The sequence below is a fragment of the Drosophila albomicans genome, chromosome 2R (assembly GCF_009650485.2).
Source record: "Drosophila albomicans strain 15112-1751.03 chromosome 2R, ASM965048v2, whole genome shotgun sequence".
Taxonomy (NCBI): Eukaryota; Metazoa; Arthropoda; class Insecta; order Diptera; family Drosophilidae; genus Drosophila; species Drosophila albomicans.
This window is the reverse complement of record NC_047631.2, coordinates 12,328,473-12,345,632: the sequence shown is the minus strand read 5'-3', so window position 1 is coordinate 12,345,632 and position 17,160 is coordinate 12,328,473. Positions and strand designations below refer to the sequence as shown.

At 35.8% G+C, this 17,160-nt stretch overlaps 2 protein-coding genes across 3 annotated transcripts in view; one reads left to right on the top strand and one right to left on the bottom strand.

The window, feature by feature from the left end:
* LOC127566148 (45 kDa calcium-binding protein) overlaps positions 1-3,866 on the top strand; it is a 34,886-nt gene extending 31,020 nt beyond the window's left edge. For both annotated transcript variants that reach the window (XM_052007828.1, XM_052007827.1), the window contains 2 exons: positions 2,655-3,339; positions 3,396-3,866. In XM_052007828.1, the coding sequence (XP_051863788.1) occupies positions 2,746-3,339; positions 3,396-3,470 (669 nt within the window). In that variant the 5' untranslated portion in view covers positions 2,655-2,745 and the 3' untranslated portion in view covers positions 3,471-3,866. The remainder of the gene's footprint in view (positions 1-2,654; positions 3,340-3,395) is intronic.
* Positions 3,867-6,796: 2,930 nt separating this feature from the next.
* On the bottom strand, positions 6,797-7,203 carry LOC127566149 (larval/pupal cuticle protein H1C-like). The gene has a single exon (XM_052007837.1). It carries the CDS (start codon positions 7,176-7,178, stop codon positions 6,861-6,863), a length of 318 nt encoding a protein of 105 aa, XP_051863797.1. The 5' UTR covers positions 7,179-7,203; the 3' UTR covers positions 6,797-6,860.
* Positions 7,204-17,160: the final 9,957 nt, after the last annotated feature.

The following is a 17,160-nucleotide window of genomic DNA, read 5'->3' as shown; positions in this document are numbered from 1 at the left end:
CCTCAGACTTCTGAGCACGACGGGTTTCGTTACTAGACAAAAGTGCATTTTGCATAAGCCTTGTGGTTTTTCCTTTCTGAATTGCTAGTTGTGGATATTCTGTTATTTTTTTTTTTTTTTTTGTTGCTTGGTTTTCTTTTATGAGACATCGAAGAAGATTTTGTGAAATGGAATCCTTGCTTGGGTTTGTCTTAGACGACGACGACTGCTTGCCATTTGTGTCAAAATTGTGCATGCAAATAGTCCTTGATATCCTTTTAGCAATGCAATAAAATCAAATGCAAGCAGAGCTCTCAACATGACAGTCTAGCCTCGATGCCAAGGCAAAGTCTGTGATGATAATGAAAATTGAAAATATCCTAAGTAACTTATAGATTCAACAAATTGAATCGAAAACTTAATTTTGAATATCAATGTGAATAGCAAATTGTAGCAAAATTGCGGGTAATAAGTTTAATAATTTGAGAATATCACTTAAAATATTTTGAATATAATGAACTTCAACTTGTTTTTCCTTTGATTTATGACATCGAAAATGTCTTCGTTAATTTGACTTCTATTGCTGCAGCTTTTTCGTAATCCGATACTAAAGCCAAACATCTTAAGTGACTTTTAAATAAGCTGGGGAAAAGAGAATAGATAAGCAGCTTTTTAAAGCAGCTTTATTTGAGCACTTAGAGACAATATACATAAGAAATATGGAGAGTACATTTTCCTTTTGAGTCACTGTAGCATATTAAACAAGGAGAAGCAAATAATGCATATTTGAATGGAAGGCAGAGTGTGAAGGCGTGAAGAATAGTTTTTCATCCTCTTACTCACATTGTTAATCATTTTCGGCAAAGATCGCAAAAAGCAGCTGAAGAGAAAGAAGAAAGTTTTGTAGGTGAAACGAGAATGCATATTGCGGTAGCTTTAGTTCATTTGGCTTATGGACCCAGCGGCGCATTGTCTTCTCGGTGATATTAATTAATCAGCTTCTCGACCAAAACTTTGCACACGTATCAAAAGTCATCTCACAACTAATGATATAGTTTCCGCAGCTAGTTTTCATAGTGGCAAGACTTGTTTAGTCTTTCTTATTCGCAACTTTTCCATTCTAGAGAAACTTGCGAGTGCGAATGAAGTTTTTGCTCTGCGTTGCGTTACGTTGCGTTGCGTTGCGATGCGTTGCGTGTTGTGTGCGCAAGTTTCGCGTTAGTTTGTGGCATGCAACTGGGTGAGCCAGCGGAAGCGGAAGTGTGGCACTTTTGCGCAGTGCTAAATCAATGTAGAAACCAAAAGCATGGCTGGCAGCAGCGTAAGGGTTATACTATATACCATAGTAGGAGAGAGGCACCATCAGCAACAGAAACAGCAACAGCAACAGCAGAACTGTCCTAATTGGAATGCCCCCAACAGGACGTTAATGTGCCGCGTGTGATGATAGCTGCGCTTCGCCAGAGAAACGCACAATTAAAATTTATAACAATAGTCGGTGTCGCGATGTGGCCATGGCAATTCCAGATACAATTTAATTGCCCCCAAATGGGCTTCGTATTGCCACTGCACACACACACACAGGAATATAGCGAGAGAAAAGCGGCCTTTGCCACATTATTAAAATGAAATTTAAATGCAAAAGCCACAAATGATGGCTATTAATTTCATCACACGCAATTATCACAACATTTTTCGGTCAGTTAATTGCCGTTTAATGCTTTGGCGACAACTGCGAACCTTTAAATCGGTTTCGTATCCTTAATCACGAGATCGCTGAGTTTCTAATATGGAATTACCCTTATGACAGCTAGGTTTTAATAAACTTATGAGCTTACCTCAAGTAAAGAGAAAAGCAATTCGATTTACTATAAAAACAAATTTTTACTTTAATGCACTAAGGAAAATTATGATTTCTTGTCTTGGAAATATGGAAAATAAGATATTTGTTTCTTCCATTAAGAAATTCTTCTAATTCTAATGTAAGAATTAGTTTGATGAAATTAAGACAAGTAAAATTTCTTGACAAGGATATTTTAAGAGTAACGCTTAAGATATTTCTTATTCCACGACAAAAATCGAATTATCAACTTTGATAAGAATTTGTATTTCTTTATTGAAGTTCAAGTCAGAGCTGCACTTAAAAAAAATACAATTCTTGACTTGGATTTAAGCTTGTAATGCTTAGGAAATTCTCTCAATTAATCGAAAAATATTTAAATGCATTATTTGGAGATAAATAATCTCTAAAGCATTTTGTTCTCTTAATTAGGAAAATAATTTATTTAAATATTAATTTTTTATATGCAGTTATGCAGTTATTAAATCTTACACATTTTTAGAAGGCAGTTTCAAAAGATACTTCTACACTGACTTCTCCAAGCGAATCATCTGCTTAATTAAAAGAAACTAAAACAAATGCGATACTTGCGACCCCATTTCTAAATACATTTTTGTGTAGGGTATTTTAATTATATGCACATGGAAAACTTAAGGAAGCCGAAAGCTTGGTTGACGGCTGCTCTATGCATACTTTGGTTTGTTGAAGTTTAGTTTGAAATTAAAAGTTTAAATATTTAAATTAAAATCTGCAGGCTCAACATAAATCGTAGGCAAACAGAAGATTTAACTTTGGTAATTATTAATTTGTGGCCTATTTTGTTATTTATTTCCAGTGCTGATCGAAATCATGATGGTCGTCTGACCATCCAGGAGTTGGGCCAGTACATAAATCGCCGGATTGTGGAGCATATAGACATTGCCATCATGAACAATGCTCGAGAGTTTCGACGTGTAGATATTGCTCCAGCTGATGGACTGATCACTTGGGATGAGTATCATCGATTCTTTCTGCGCGAGCATGGCATGACAGAGGCCGACATCGATGAGCACGATGAGATCAGGCACACCTCACTCAATCGCAAAGCACGTGAGGATATGATGAGGGATAAGGCACGTTGGTCTGAGGCGGCGAGAACCGATCTCTTTACGCTGACCATCGATGAGTATCTGAGCTTTAGGCATCCCGAATCAAGTGTTGCCAATCTGTTGGAGTTGGTGGATGATTTGTTGCGTCAGTTCGATCAGGATGGGGATGATCAGCTGACCCTAGAAGAGTTCTCCGATCTGAATGTGGACGATGATGAGGATCTGCTGCGCAAGTCCTTAATCTCCAAAACATTAGTCGAGCGGCGCGAGGAATTCAAGCGCATCATCGATAAGAATCACGATGGCAAAGCCGATCGTGGTGAACTGTTGGACTATGTGAATCCCAAGACACCACGATATGCCCTCCAAGAGGCGGCCACTTTGTTCAGCTTATGTGATGAGAACAAGGACGAATTGTTGACACTCAAAGAGGTGAGTTTACTTTAAGACAAGAATAAAAGAATATATATTTAATAGAATCTTTGCAGATGACAGACAATGCGGAAATATTTTTGCAGTCCAAGATGATCGACACGGCGAATAGTTTTCACACTGAATTCTAATTAGAATAATCAATCCCGATTTTACACACTTCACATCATCTGCAACCGTCCCTCCCAGTTCAATCTAGAACCATCCCAGCTCACATCTATCAGTAAAAAGAAAAAACTATATAATCTTTGTGCATTTATAGTGATATTAATTTGTAAGTTGTTGCACGTAATGTTTAATAATAACAAAAATAAAGTACACACACATTACTAATGGATAACAATAATAATAATATACTATTTAGGTATAATTTTGTTAGAACTTTGTACTACGTAACCATTAAGTGCAAGAGGCAATTCATTTAATGTGTGATCTTAATTAACAGTTTTACTTAAGAATGCAAAGCAATTGGAAACTGAATACTCCAAATTATACAAAACACAAAATAACAAAAAAATTACACAATAATATACGTAATTTTATGTAATTAAATGTTGTTTTCTTTAGGGGGGGTTGAAAATTGAATTGAAATTGCCATTTTTAATTTATGGTAGTCATTTCAGTTTGGTAATTTATTGACTATGGAAAGATTTTTTTGTTGGTTATTAATTATTGCACATAGTAAAAAAAAATTATATTGAAAAGTAGATTACACATCTTTAAGAACTTTTTAATCTCTAAAATAATCCCGAATAAATAATTTAAGGTTCAGAAATTTTAAGACAGGATTTCGTTTTTCAATCTTCAAATCTTCTTTTATGATCGAAAAGTTTTCAAATTCAAGATCTTTTGAATTTTTTCTTAATACGAAGAATTTTTAATCTTGAAATACGAATGTTGTAATTCCCTTCCTTTACAATTTCTACCTTATTTTTGGTGTTGTTGTTATAATAAAAAAAATTTTACAGATTTAAAATTTAATCTTCGTTTAATCTTCAACTTTGAGTTTATTCCATTCTTGAAACAAAAATATTATCTTGAATTTCAAGAATTTGCCATCAAGAAATTTTATAGAATTTCGTTCTTGATTTTAGAAATTAAGGTAAATTCTGAAATCAATTTTTTGTTCAGTTTTTACATCATTTAATCATGATTCAAGATGTTATTTACGATTTTATCATGTTTTTTGTTTCTGTGTGGAGTTCTTCTGTCTGATTTATTACTCAGTTATTATTATTTATGAGATTTACTTAAAACACGCACAGCAAAAGCACATCCAATGGGATATTTGATTTACGATTGCATTTGCAACAACATTGCTGAATTTGCGATAATATTCTGAGAATACCTGAACTGCAAACACTATTAAATACTTAAGCACACCATGTTACCAACATTAGCTCTAATTTGGTCATGTCCTTACTGATTTATGCGCATAAGAGCAATCGTCTATGGCCTGGGCACTGATTTCGTTTGCCTTGAGACCGCCCTCCCCTGGGTATCTGTTAGTCGAGCGGACTCAAGCACGTTTTAAGGATGTCATAAGTACTTGTTTTTCTTATATGACATCCATTAGATGCTGTGCTATCCATGTTAAGAAATTAATTTGGCAACGTCTTTAAGCCTCTTATTCCGTCCTGTTTTTCCGCTCAGCAGACAAATCGACGTCATTAAACATAATCCCATGTTCAATTTGTTGTTGCTCCTCTTGCTGCTGTGCAGAAAGATAAATAAGAGGAGACAAATGATAAATAAGTGGCACTTGAGCATGGCCAACGAAATGGCAAAGAAAACCTGTCCCCACTCCGCTCCCTCCGCTGTCGCCTTCAATGCTCATGGCAACCACGCCTGGTGGACTATGAGAGAGCCTGCCAAAGCTTGATGAATATCCTTGAGAATTTAACAGGCAATTGACTTACTGATGGGTGTTAATACTTCTTTAATCGCCTCATCGAATTTCCATCGGTTGAGCGGACCCGACAAAAATGATTTTAAAGAAATGATAGAAGTGTGAATAAACGATTTCAGCAGCTAGAGAGCATCTTCCAGCCGGATAAACTCTCAGTTGAGTAGAAAATAGGCTTTTTGTTGGCAAAGGGGGAACTCAACAAAAGGGATGTCGACAATAGTCGGCAATATAGCAATAGACAGACGAATGCGTAATTGAATCTAATTATTCGGAAGCTTCAGATAATGAGCACGTAAAACGCAAGGAATAACATGAACAGGATATGACCAGAACATGACCACACCAGAGAACACAAACACTCGGACAAACAGAGAGTTCGACATTAGCTTGTATTAAGTGCATGTATGTTTACACATGTCTGTGTGTGTGTGTGCTTATCTGCGTGTGTAACTGTAGACCAGTTGTTTGTTTAGCTCAGCGGAAACGGAAACGGAGACGACAACAGCAACATTTCGACTGCTAAGATAATAAAGTCAGCAGGAAACTCAATATACCCTGTAGAAGTTGTGGAAAGTGATAGAGAAATAAGTGTAAGTATAAATAACAATAAAAATAAAGTATAAGTATTATAAGTAAAAGTTTTTGCAAACGAAACAAACTTATACTGAACACCAAATATCTTTATAGTTTAAATTTGTGAATAGATTTTATTTCGCTCAATTGATGGAAGCCAACTATTCCTATTAAACAGATAGCTTAGACGTACATAAATTCATTTTATTTTACTTTATGAGTTATAACAACAGAAACCAGTTTATTTAGTCGCCTGTATAAAATTATAATTTCAATTTAAACTCAAAGAAAACACCTAGAAATATCATATAATAATAATAATAATAATAATAATAAATATTATCAATAAATAAAATTATCTTCTGAACTTAATACATTCCCAATTCAATTTTGCTATGAATCTCTAAAAACACGAAAAAAAACATTTTTTCGTTCTTGTGAGTGCTTTAAATATAACTAATTTACTTTGTCACAAATGTAATATTATATATACTATTTAATATTGCTGCAGTTCTAAAAAAAACTAGCCAACTAAAATTCATTCCTCTCAACTTTTAATATATAACTCATTTAATAGGTTTCCAAAAAGCCAAATGTTCACATAATATATGTTCTTTTGCTTGAATATTTTTAATAAAATTGAGTTAAAAATTAACTCCAATTTAATGTTATATTCCCTATTTAATATAACTATAACTTGGAGTAGCACTTGCTATGTTGACAGATCAGCTATAAACAACTCTTTACCATTTATATCGTCTTAATTTAATAGATCCCTAGCGACATTTCCCACAAGTTCACACATAAACTTGTGTTCTCTCTTTGGCCACTCTTAGAATTTAGTAGCCCATATACAACTGTTACCTTATGTTGGATACTGCCCCCAAATTATTGCGTATGCTCTTATCTATTACCCTATAAATTGTGAACTGTTGCCTGTTGCTGAAAGAAGAAGACCGCAATTAGTTTGTGCACGTTCATATATTCATTTTATTTCGCAATTATTCCAATGGTCACATCTTCAATGTATTATCGTGTTCTACTTCTTCAGAAAGGGACTAACAACAGCTGTGCCAGCATACGCGGTGGTCAACGGTGCGGAGTAGACGGCGGCAGGGGCAGCGGCAACGGTGGCAGCATACGTCCTGTAGACTGGAGCAGTATAGGTGGAGTAGGATCTAAGTGGATACAGAGTCGAGTAGGTGGAAACAGGGGCCACAGCCGAATAGGTGGCAACTGGTGCCACAGCCGAGTAGCTGGTAACTGGAGCCACAGCTGAATAGGTGGCCACGGGGGCAGCCAATAAGCCAGCTTGGGCGACGGCAATGCAAAGCGCCAAACAGATGAGGAATTTCATATTGGTTTCGTTGGTTTGCTGGGTTTTGTTTGTTGACTGATGCTAGTTGGCAATCAGCAGTGGCTTTTTATAGCCAACCGACAGTCCAATGCATCGCCGTGAACCCGTTTTGCGGCTTAAACTATGCGATACATGAGCAAAAGCGTCAAATTAGAACACAATGACAATATTCAATTTGTGCTTTGTAATGCTCCGCAGTACAATTCAGTACGAGTATGCGTATCTCTTGCTCTATGCGGATGCTGTCAACTCTAGTGTTAATTGTGCTTTTGGGTGTTTTGTGCCTGTCAGCAAACAGTTGTCAAACAGTTGCTCATTATCCACTTTAATTACGTTATCAGCAGTTCTTAATTAGCCTTTTGCGAAGAGTAATTCATACAAATGGAAAATGTCATTTGTTTATGACTTTAATTCCAATGTTCTGGCTTTAGATTAAGTTCTGAAATTAATCAGAGCAATTATAAATTGTTAGCTATTATTACACATAATTAAAAGTACTATTATACAATTTCTTATTGCTTAAACTCTAATATATTAGTAATCATTCAATTCAATTTGAATGGTTTAGCATTAGATGAATATTTGAAATAAATCTTGGTAACTGCAAATATTGGCGGGAATATTTGGAGAATTGAAAGGACAATTGAAATTATTTATAATCATTTAAAATATTATACAAATGAAATAAATTTCTAGAACTCAATTGATTGTCATTTAATGCTTATACCTTTTATTCAATTTAAATGGTTTGAAATGAATCTCAGCAATTATAAATTGATAGCTATTATACTCGTAACACTTAGATAAATTTCTAAAATTAATCTGAGTAAATATTAACTGAAATATTCGCGGAATTGAAAGTGAAATTGGAATTATATTATATGTTATTGATTAAACTCTGATGTATTTCAGATATAAATTCTAGCATTCAATTCATATAATTTAAAAGCGAATGCCATTGGTTAATGGCTTTAAATTAAATGGATTGGCACTAGTCGAAATTCTAAATTTATTGTGAGGAAGAAATATTAGATGGTATTTGAAAGTATATTGAAACTATTTATTTTAAAATCTTATAAAGATAAGATATAAATTCGACAATTAAATTCATACACTATATTTTTATGAGTGTAATTTAAATGGTTTGACATTAAGTGAATCAATCATGAATATCAATTGGTAATTTGAAAAATTAAAAGTTCAATTGGAATTATTTATTATTGCTTTAATTTTTAAAAATTTGAAAAATAAATACAAAAATCCAATTTATAAATTATAGAAATTTAATATAAATTGTTTGACATTATATCCTTTTAGTCAGATCAATTATGAATATTTGATATTCTTACGTATATTTAAAAATATATCTATGTTAGCTTTATTTAGTATTGTTTTAAATGCTTATCCTTTGTTGTAAGTATTTATTTGTACTTTTTTAATATTGCTTTATTTATATACCTGAAATGTTATATCAAATGCAATAATTATATTGCGACCTTTGCGGTTTGTCTGTCAGTCTGCACAAAAGCCTCAATGCTCAAGAGATTTTACATTTACGTTTGCAGTATTTTAAATTCAAGCCCAATTGTGTTTATTTGTATAGCATATGTTCGGTTGCACGATATTCTGATTTACTTTCAAAAAAGAATTGCTAATGTTTTTGATGTTCCGTATGATGTGGCTAATTAAATTAAAACGAACGTATTACATCAAGAGTTGAACATAAGGGTAAACGTAATTCCCAAGAAAGCAAGAGTCCTTCTTCCATGTGAGTACTTCTTTTGAGTTAGCGTTTTGTGTCTGTCATTATTTGATATTTCTATAACGATTTCGGTTTATTTCTTTGGGGTATTCATAAATTGAGTTGGTAACATAAAACAAATGGCATCAGGCGAACTTAACGAGCCGCAAAAAAGGAGAAGAGCGCAGTACCTTCAATATGTGAGCGATATAAAATGAAGTCCCTTGCTTCTCGCTACTCTTCGTACATTTTTGCCATACAAATGTTTTGCATTATTAGTACACAGGGCAGGCGAAGTCGGGGGTCGGAGGTCGGTGCTTGAAACGTGGACATGAAAGAGAGCCTGGTAGTAGTAGAAAATGTTCTACACGTAAGTTACATTAGTCAAACCGGAATTTTTGCCGAGCTGGGCAAATGGTATGAAGGACGGAGTGAGGCGCTCCGTAAGTTAGAAAATTATTGAAGAGCTCTGGCCAAGGAACCACGAAAACCAGAGCGAGAAAGAGAGAGAAGGAGGGAACCAAAAAGAAGCCAGCATAAATATGCTAGACACATAGACAAATGCTATCTGTGACTCTGTTCGCTCGTGTGTGTATTAGTCTGTTTCTGTGTGTATGTGAGTGTGTGTTAGTTTGTCTTTGCCATAAATGCTTCATCTTCAACTCATACATATTAAAATCTCGGAAAATAAACTTCAACAGTTCACAAAATGAAAACAAAACAACCGAGAATGTCTAGTTAGAACCGTGAGGCTAACAGATACCCCTCGATGTCCTCTCATTAGCTTGTGACAATTTAAAATACAAGTAATTACATTTTGTTATATATACACAACAAATTCAACACTTTTTCTTTGTGCAAATAACAATTGTAGTTGCTGGCAATCAAGAATTGTTTTTTTTTTTGTGTTACAGGGTATGCAAAAATAAACAAAAACAAACACATGAAGCAACACATTCATTCACTCACTCGCACTGTGCTTGTGGGCGGCAGAGGTATCAAGAGGGGGCGGCGGAGGGGGTGGATACTCATGCATTTTAAAATCCAGCCATTAGAGAACTCTGTTATTTGGTATGCGGAATATGATTTGAGCACGTTTTCGGCGCCTGACATTGCATTTAACATTTTGCATGCATAACTGAGAACACACACACACACACACACACACATCAGGATCAAGAACAAGAGAAGCACAACCAAATAGAAAGTCGTCAACGGAGGTGGAGGTGGAGGTCGAGAAGCAGTAGGATAAGAGAAAAACAAAACCAGAAAAACACCAAAACACACACTCAAAAGTAAACCGCCAGAAGTTAAGGACGTTACAGTGCCAGTCGCAAAGAAGGACATGCCTGAAAGCAATTAAATGTGTTCAAATTTAAATTCAAATTTAAAGTTATACAAAATAAATCATTTCCAAATTCTTTCGGTCGTGTAACAATGTATAACCATAAAGGATTTCGGTTAAATTGGCTAACAACACATCATTTAAGAGGAGCGAGGAAGGGGGCCAAGGACATGAGGCCAACCGAATAAGATAGTCGACAACAATTTGGCACAATGGCTGAGAATGAAATGTTTGCGGCTTTCGCTTGGTCAGTTTCGAATTGTTTGAAAAGTTTCGTGATTGTTGAGCTGGGAATGAAATCACAATAATTGAAATGCAATTAATACAATTTACTTAAAATGACAACTATGTTAAGTGAAACAAGTTATGTTGTTTACGTATTTATCTAATTATTAATTTATGCTTTATGCTAATATCTATTTAATTTTGAATATATGTTAAATACATATTTGTTCAATTTTATTTAAAATTTTTAATTAAAATTAATTAACATTTTCATATTCTACTACATAGTTCGCTTATTTAATTTAATTTTATACATACATAATATATATTTATATATTTATTTACAAGTACGTTTATTTAATTTTATTTTAATTATGTCATACTAAATTCACGTTAATATAATTTCAAATTGAAATACATTTTCATATTTAATAAATAATTTGTTCAGTTTTTGACAAAAACATTAATTTAATTTCATTTTAAATATATATCATAACAAATTCATTTTAATACGATTTGCACTTGTAATACATTTTTGTATTTTTTTAATTTATTTATTTTCCAATCTACAATTTATAACACCCACAATTTGTATTTTCATTTGGTTTATTTTGCGAAGAGATTTATTTTATTTTTCGTCATCGCCTTTTATTAAAATACACAGTTAAGCTAGTTCAGAAATTGAAATATTATTGTTTAATTGATAATCCATTAAAAGTTGAAAATTGCTTGCATCGCCAATTCTTTTTTGGTTCATCAAATTTTTACAATGCAATAGGAAAAACTTGCAAAACAATTTCAATGTGAAATTGGTGCACAAAAACTTGTTGTGATATTTGAAATGAATAATTCGCACATTTCGCTGTTCATTTTTTTTTGCACAAATCCCCAAAGTTTATGATTTTTATTATTGTATATACGTTTTTTTTGTATTCCTTTATCACATTTGTTGCCATTGTGTGGCAACCTGCACCCAAATGACAATAAAAGGTAATTTGGTAGTAACAACTTGAAGGCAAACACTTAACTAACTTTGTGTGTGTCTGTCCAGGTCCTCGTTCTCGTTCTCGTTGTCGTTCTCGATTTGAGCTACAGGAGGTCGCAGCTCGAACTTTACACACCGGCGTGTGTAAATGTGTGTGCTTGCGAGAGTGTGTGCGAACTCATTCACATACATGAAAAGTAAAAAGCAATTTTCGTAACATTTGCATGCCTTAAACCAACACACACAAGAATATATACACACACACACACATGCTCAAACTGTCAGCTGGAGTATGAGGCGGCCACGAAAGCATCAACACACTGGCAGCAGCAGCAGGAGCAGGAGCAACAGCAGGCAAGGACATGCGGCCTACCTTTACATGAAGAGTAGCAAAAACTACGACAATGTGTGAGGGTGTGTGTTGGTGTGGGTGTGGAAGTTGAATGGAGTACGTGTTGTGCTGAAAATGCAATTTGCCTTCTGTGCGAAAAGTACGTAAAATTTATGCAAATTTCCCCGAACTGCCCCCTGACCCCATGTTAATGTTGTTGTCGCTGTTGTTGTTGGGCCATGGCGACTCTGCTACAAGCGGAAGCAGGAAATGCGCCATTGTGTATGTGTGTGTGTGTGTCCCATGTGCATGTGTGTGTGTGAGAGAGTATTGAGAACGCGCTAAAATGAAAATGTAGTGAAATATGCGATAGATCGCCCAAAGCAAGGGCAAAAAATGTGTGAACGCAAAACTATTAAGTATACGCAACGTTGCATATATCCTATGCAATGTTACTAATTACAAATGTATAAAAATTAATTCTAATTATTTGTTTATTTCTAATTATATATTTATTTGTATTATTAATTTTTTTAATTTTCTTATTTATAATAAATATGCCATTTTGTTTTGCCTTCTATTTAGAGAGTATCGAAACATCCAATAAGCCTGGGTGCGAATGCAAGAACTAATGCGACAACAGCAAAGGCAACCACAGCAGCAGCAGCAGCAACAACAACTACAACAATAACGGCAACAAAGCCAGCAACGACAGCGCGTAAATTCGCCATCGATAGTTTTTGAGAATGTGTATACGCCGCGTATGCTGCGATGTGGTACTTTGCTCTATGTGCCATTGTTTGTGCATGAGTGTGTGTGTGTGTGTGTGTTTTAGTAGTGCCCCTTGCGACGGATTTTATAGAAAGCAAAAAAAAAAAAAAAACAACATATATTTTGTATACACGAAGCAGGACCATTGGGCAAAGAAATGTGTGTATACGGAAAATGAAATGCCGCCGGTTAGTCCAGCGTCCACACACATAAAGCACACGGCTCTGCCTCCATATTGTTGTGTGTATGTGAGTGTGTGTGTATGTGAAATTGTTTATACTGCACTGCACGTGCCTTTGACATGCCGACGTTGCCTCCATATGGGTGCTCGTATTAGTATGTATGTGTGTGTGTTGGTGCGTCTGCGTTTTGGCTTATGGGCAAAGAAGTTGAAGCGTATTAAGCAAACAGCACCGCAGGCAACACCAGCGCCCTTTGTAGCCACACTCATGCAACACACACTTGCCCGTCTTCTCCTCCTCCTCCTCCTCCTACAAAAAAAAGAAAGTGGCAACTGAAGTGTAGGCCAGCGGATACAGGCGAGACGAGTGTGTGTGTTGATAACGAGCTGCGAGATAAACGACAGCATTTAATGCGTTCAAATCTTTTTTAACACCACATCAAGCCATTTTTCAATCCTGATCTGAGCATAAAGATTAAGTTGTCTTTAAGTCGCCCGAAGCCCGGGATTGCAGCAACGCTTCTTTCCTTGCTTTCGCTTTGACTGCCTGGCGCCTTGCCACCAATTGCTGCACAATGCGGGGCTGTCAACGTTGCTTAAGCACATTTTTATATCCATATAATACAGCACTTTGTTAGATTGCAAAATGGGGTCTTCAAAACGCAGTCTCTCATATGGAGTTTTGAATGAATTTTTATGAAGTGATAAATAATCAAATTGTAGGCCATTTAAGCAACTCTTTGATGACGGTCCCAAAATTATGCGTCTGCTTTGTTAAAGTTCGCAATCTATGATCTAAAAGGTTGCCAAATGATTTAGTTCACAGAAGCAGAGACTGAACGCTTACGAGTACGAAGTTCGAAGAAAAGTTTATGAAATATTACACTTGGGTTGCATCTTAAATAGATGAAATATAGTAAAGATATCAAGTCAATTTTCGCTTGAAATCGGAACTTGGAACAGTGCTGAATATTTAATGAAGTAAAAGAGAGGCAATTTTTTTACTATCAACTTATTTTATTTCCACATTTTTGTTTTTTGCCAGCCAACTCGAGCATTTCCCAAATATCGATTTCACTTTTTGGCATTGTGTGCCCTAAATTTTACCTGACATTTGGAGAGACGTGCTTTTGCAAAAAAAAAACAAAAAAAAAAAACACGAACTGCAACATAAACTACGATAGGAAGGACTTTGTGAATGGCACAAAAGTTAAATTTGTTGGCGAAAGAAAAAGGAAAATTAGTTGAGTTTGTGTTCAGGTCAAAACAATTATTTGAGCTCAGCATTGCAGCACTGCATTTGCAAAAAGAAACGGAAATGAAGCTTGAATTTGATGAAAATCGAAATGAAAATGAAAATGAAACTTATTCGTGCACAGACGATGACAATGCAAAGAAAGTTTTAGGCACATAATTCAGTTATATGAATGCCCGGGGAAGAAACGATGCCTCAGGATGTCGCCGACTGAAAGCGTTTTTAATCAAGGAAATATGTACCTGACTGTCAGCGTACATAGCTGAAAGCTATATGCTATATACTATAATATTATTCACAGACTGACAACAACAACAACAGCAATTCATGAAAAGTGATTAATTTTTGTTTGTTCCAGCTGCCAGACACATTCGCATGGCGCATTCATTAAACGTGTCCCCAATGCGCTCATCTGGCACATAAATCTCCCTTGGAACTTTATCTCATTATAGAATATGATTAATTTTGTTGTTAACTGGTTAATTTGAGACGCAACCAGAGAAAGAGAGAGAGAGCAGACAATATGTGTTTCTCTGATGCTGACATTTTGCATTTTGTATGCTAATAAAAACCTGGCCAGAAAAAGCTTTGCACTAATAATAACTGGCGCCAACGATTTATGGCATCCATATATCAGGCATTTTGCAAAGCAGGTCCTTAACTTGCCAGCCAACCAACCTAAAAAAGAGAGAGTCCACACACACACACATCCAAATTTAGCAGAAAAAATCTGAAATGAAAGCCAAATGTTTGTCCAAATTACTTGACGGGTCATAAAATGTTTTACACAATGTGGCTTAATTCTTTAGGCAAATAGCAAAGGAATTTACGAGCAGTCTAGGCGAATGATGAATACTCTTGGATTGCACTCGTAGATTGCATTCATTTCAGACTTGTTGTAAATTAAATTAATATTTATTTGTTGTGCCAAACAATTTTTTTTAACGTTAACTTTCATGTTTAATAAATTCATTTTATAAAGTTAGGTTGTCTGTTCCCTAAAATAGAACTCTGAGCCACTCAATTCAGCTCAACAACGGAACAATACCCTCTATAAGGGCATGCGTGCTCTTATTGTTATAACCATAAAAAAAAGGTAAAGCTTTGGCTTTGGCAGAGCTTTCATCATTTCTCATTCATTGTCCCTTGTTGTTGGCATTATGTCGTGAACTTTATACATACTTTATAGCTGAGCAGTTTGGCTGCTGTTTGGTGTTGCACTTTCCCATTCCCAACCTACAGCCACTAAGAGCTTAAGCAGCTGGCCAAAATATACAGAATCCTTTGGCTGAAGTAAGCAGTTGCCTTTGTAAATAAATAAAAAGGATCATGTCTTTAAGCCTTACAATTCGAAAATACAAATATTTGATTTTAAAGAAATGCTAGCAAAATGTTATTTTTATAAATTGTATTGTCTTTTTTTGGGGTTTTGCAGTACACACAAGAGATCCTTTTAGGTTGAGTACTGAATGTACTTGTTATAAGTACGTGGCATCCTTGAAAGCTATTACCAAAATGAAGCTTAGGGGGAGAAATGTTGCGAGAACAGCAGAAACCACAGAGGCACGCCTTTAATAAGTCAGAATAACTGAAGAAATATCGCTGCTGTTGCCGCCTACAACAACGCATGTATTCGAGTGTGTGAGTGTGAGTGTATGTGTGTGTGTGTGTGCAAGGACATGAGTTTATCAAACACAAACGCAGCTAGGTGAGGACAAATATTTGTTGCCTGTTGTGCCCGACTCACACTTTGGCGTACTTAGGTTGTTTGTATAGTGAGCGTTTGCTCTTTTGCGAGCAGTTTGCTTTTCGATTATGCTTTGTGCACGACTTTCGTAAACGTTTACGCAATTGCTTTCGCACTGATAAATTGAAGTTAAAGTTAAAGTTTTAAATTCTTCGCTCTTTATTATCTGCAATTGCAGTTTGGTTGCCACAGAATCCCACAGCAATTAGCCAGCTCTTCGTCGTACTCGTACTTTCGTATAATTGAGCCAAGCTCATTGACTTCCTACTGCTGCCTTTCAATCACAGTCTAATTGGCTTACGACTCGCACTCCGCTCAGTTCAATAATATTCCACGTTCGCAGTTGTTTCACCTGCCCAACCCCAAGCCTCCTCGAATAGCAACCCAACCACCTTATCACCTTTTGGCGACCTACTTTCAGGCCTCATTGAATTACGTTCGCTTGGGCAGTGGACGACGCACAGCAGGCTGCCACATCAGGCGGTGTTGAGGTTGCTGTTGATGCTACTGCTGTTGCTGCTGCTGCTGCTGAGGTTGAGGCTCAGCCTCAGCCTTCGACTCAGATTCAGAGTGAGGCTGAGGCTCAGGCTGAGTTGTAGTTTCGGGCTTGGCCCAGTTGACTTCAAAGGACGTGCTCAGCAGCTGCTTTACATAAATATTTATGCGAATTAATTTGTCGGCACGCATGTGGACGGAGGTTGAAAGGGTGTTGAGGGGTTACGTTGTGCGATCAATCAGACATGAAACAATATTTACAGTTTGAAAACGAACTACGAATTAACTCGATTGGCTTAACTTGCGGTTGATGTCCCACTGTGCCATCAAGAACAGAGCTCAACCATCCAAAAGGGACTAAGGTCGTCTATGTCTGTGTCTGTGTCTGTTGCTGTTGCTGTCCATATGCCTGCAGGTATGGTCCTGTGGCGCCTGCTGCTGACAGCCATAAGCCAACAAGAACAAACATGCACACACTGTGTCTGTTTGTTTATGGACACAGCAATTGCCTTAAAGTACACAATAACCCAAAACAAGAATAACTTGGATTTTGCAAAAGTGAGTGCGGTATTCTTAAGCAATTGGAACGATATTTAAATACTCTAAGAGTAGGCAGAAATCAAGTGGCAATAATATACGGCATCTGCGGCAAATAATGCAATTAATCCAATTAATTATTTAGTTTGCCCTACTTAACCCATAAATTGATTATGCTCTATGTCTGTCAATCACTCAATTGAAATTCCATTTCTGATTGTATGTCATGTGGATTATTTTTGACATCTCAATAACATTTCAATTGCAATTGTATGTCATAACCAGAAATAGGAGTCATTTTTAGTTATACTTTAAAACTCAATAATACCAATAATAATAATTTTTTTGGATTGAAATATCTAACTTGTA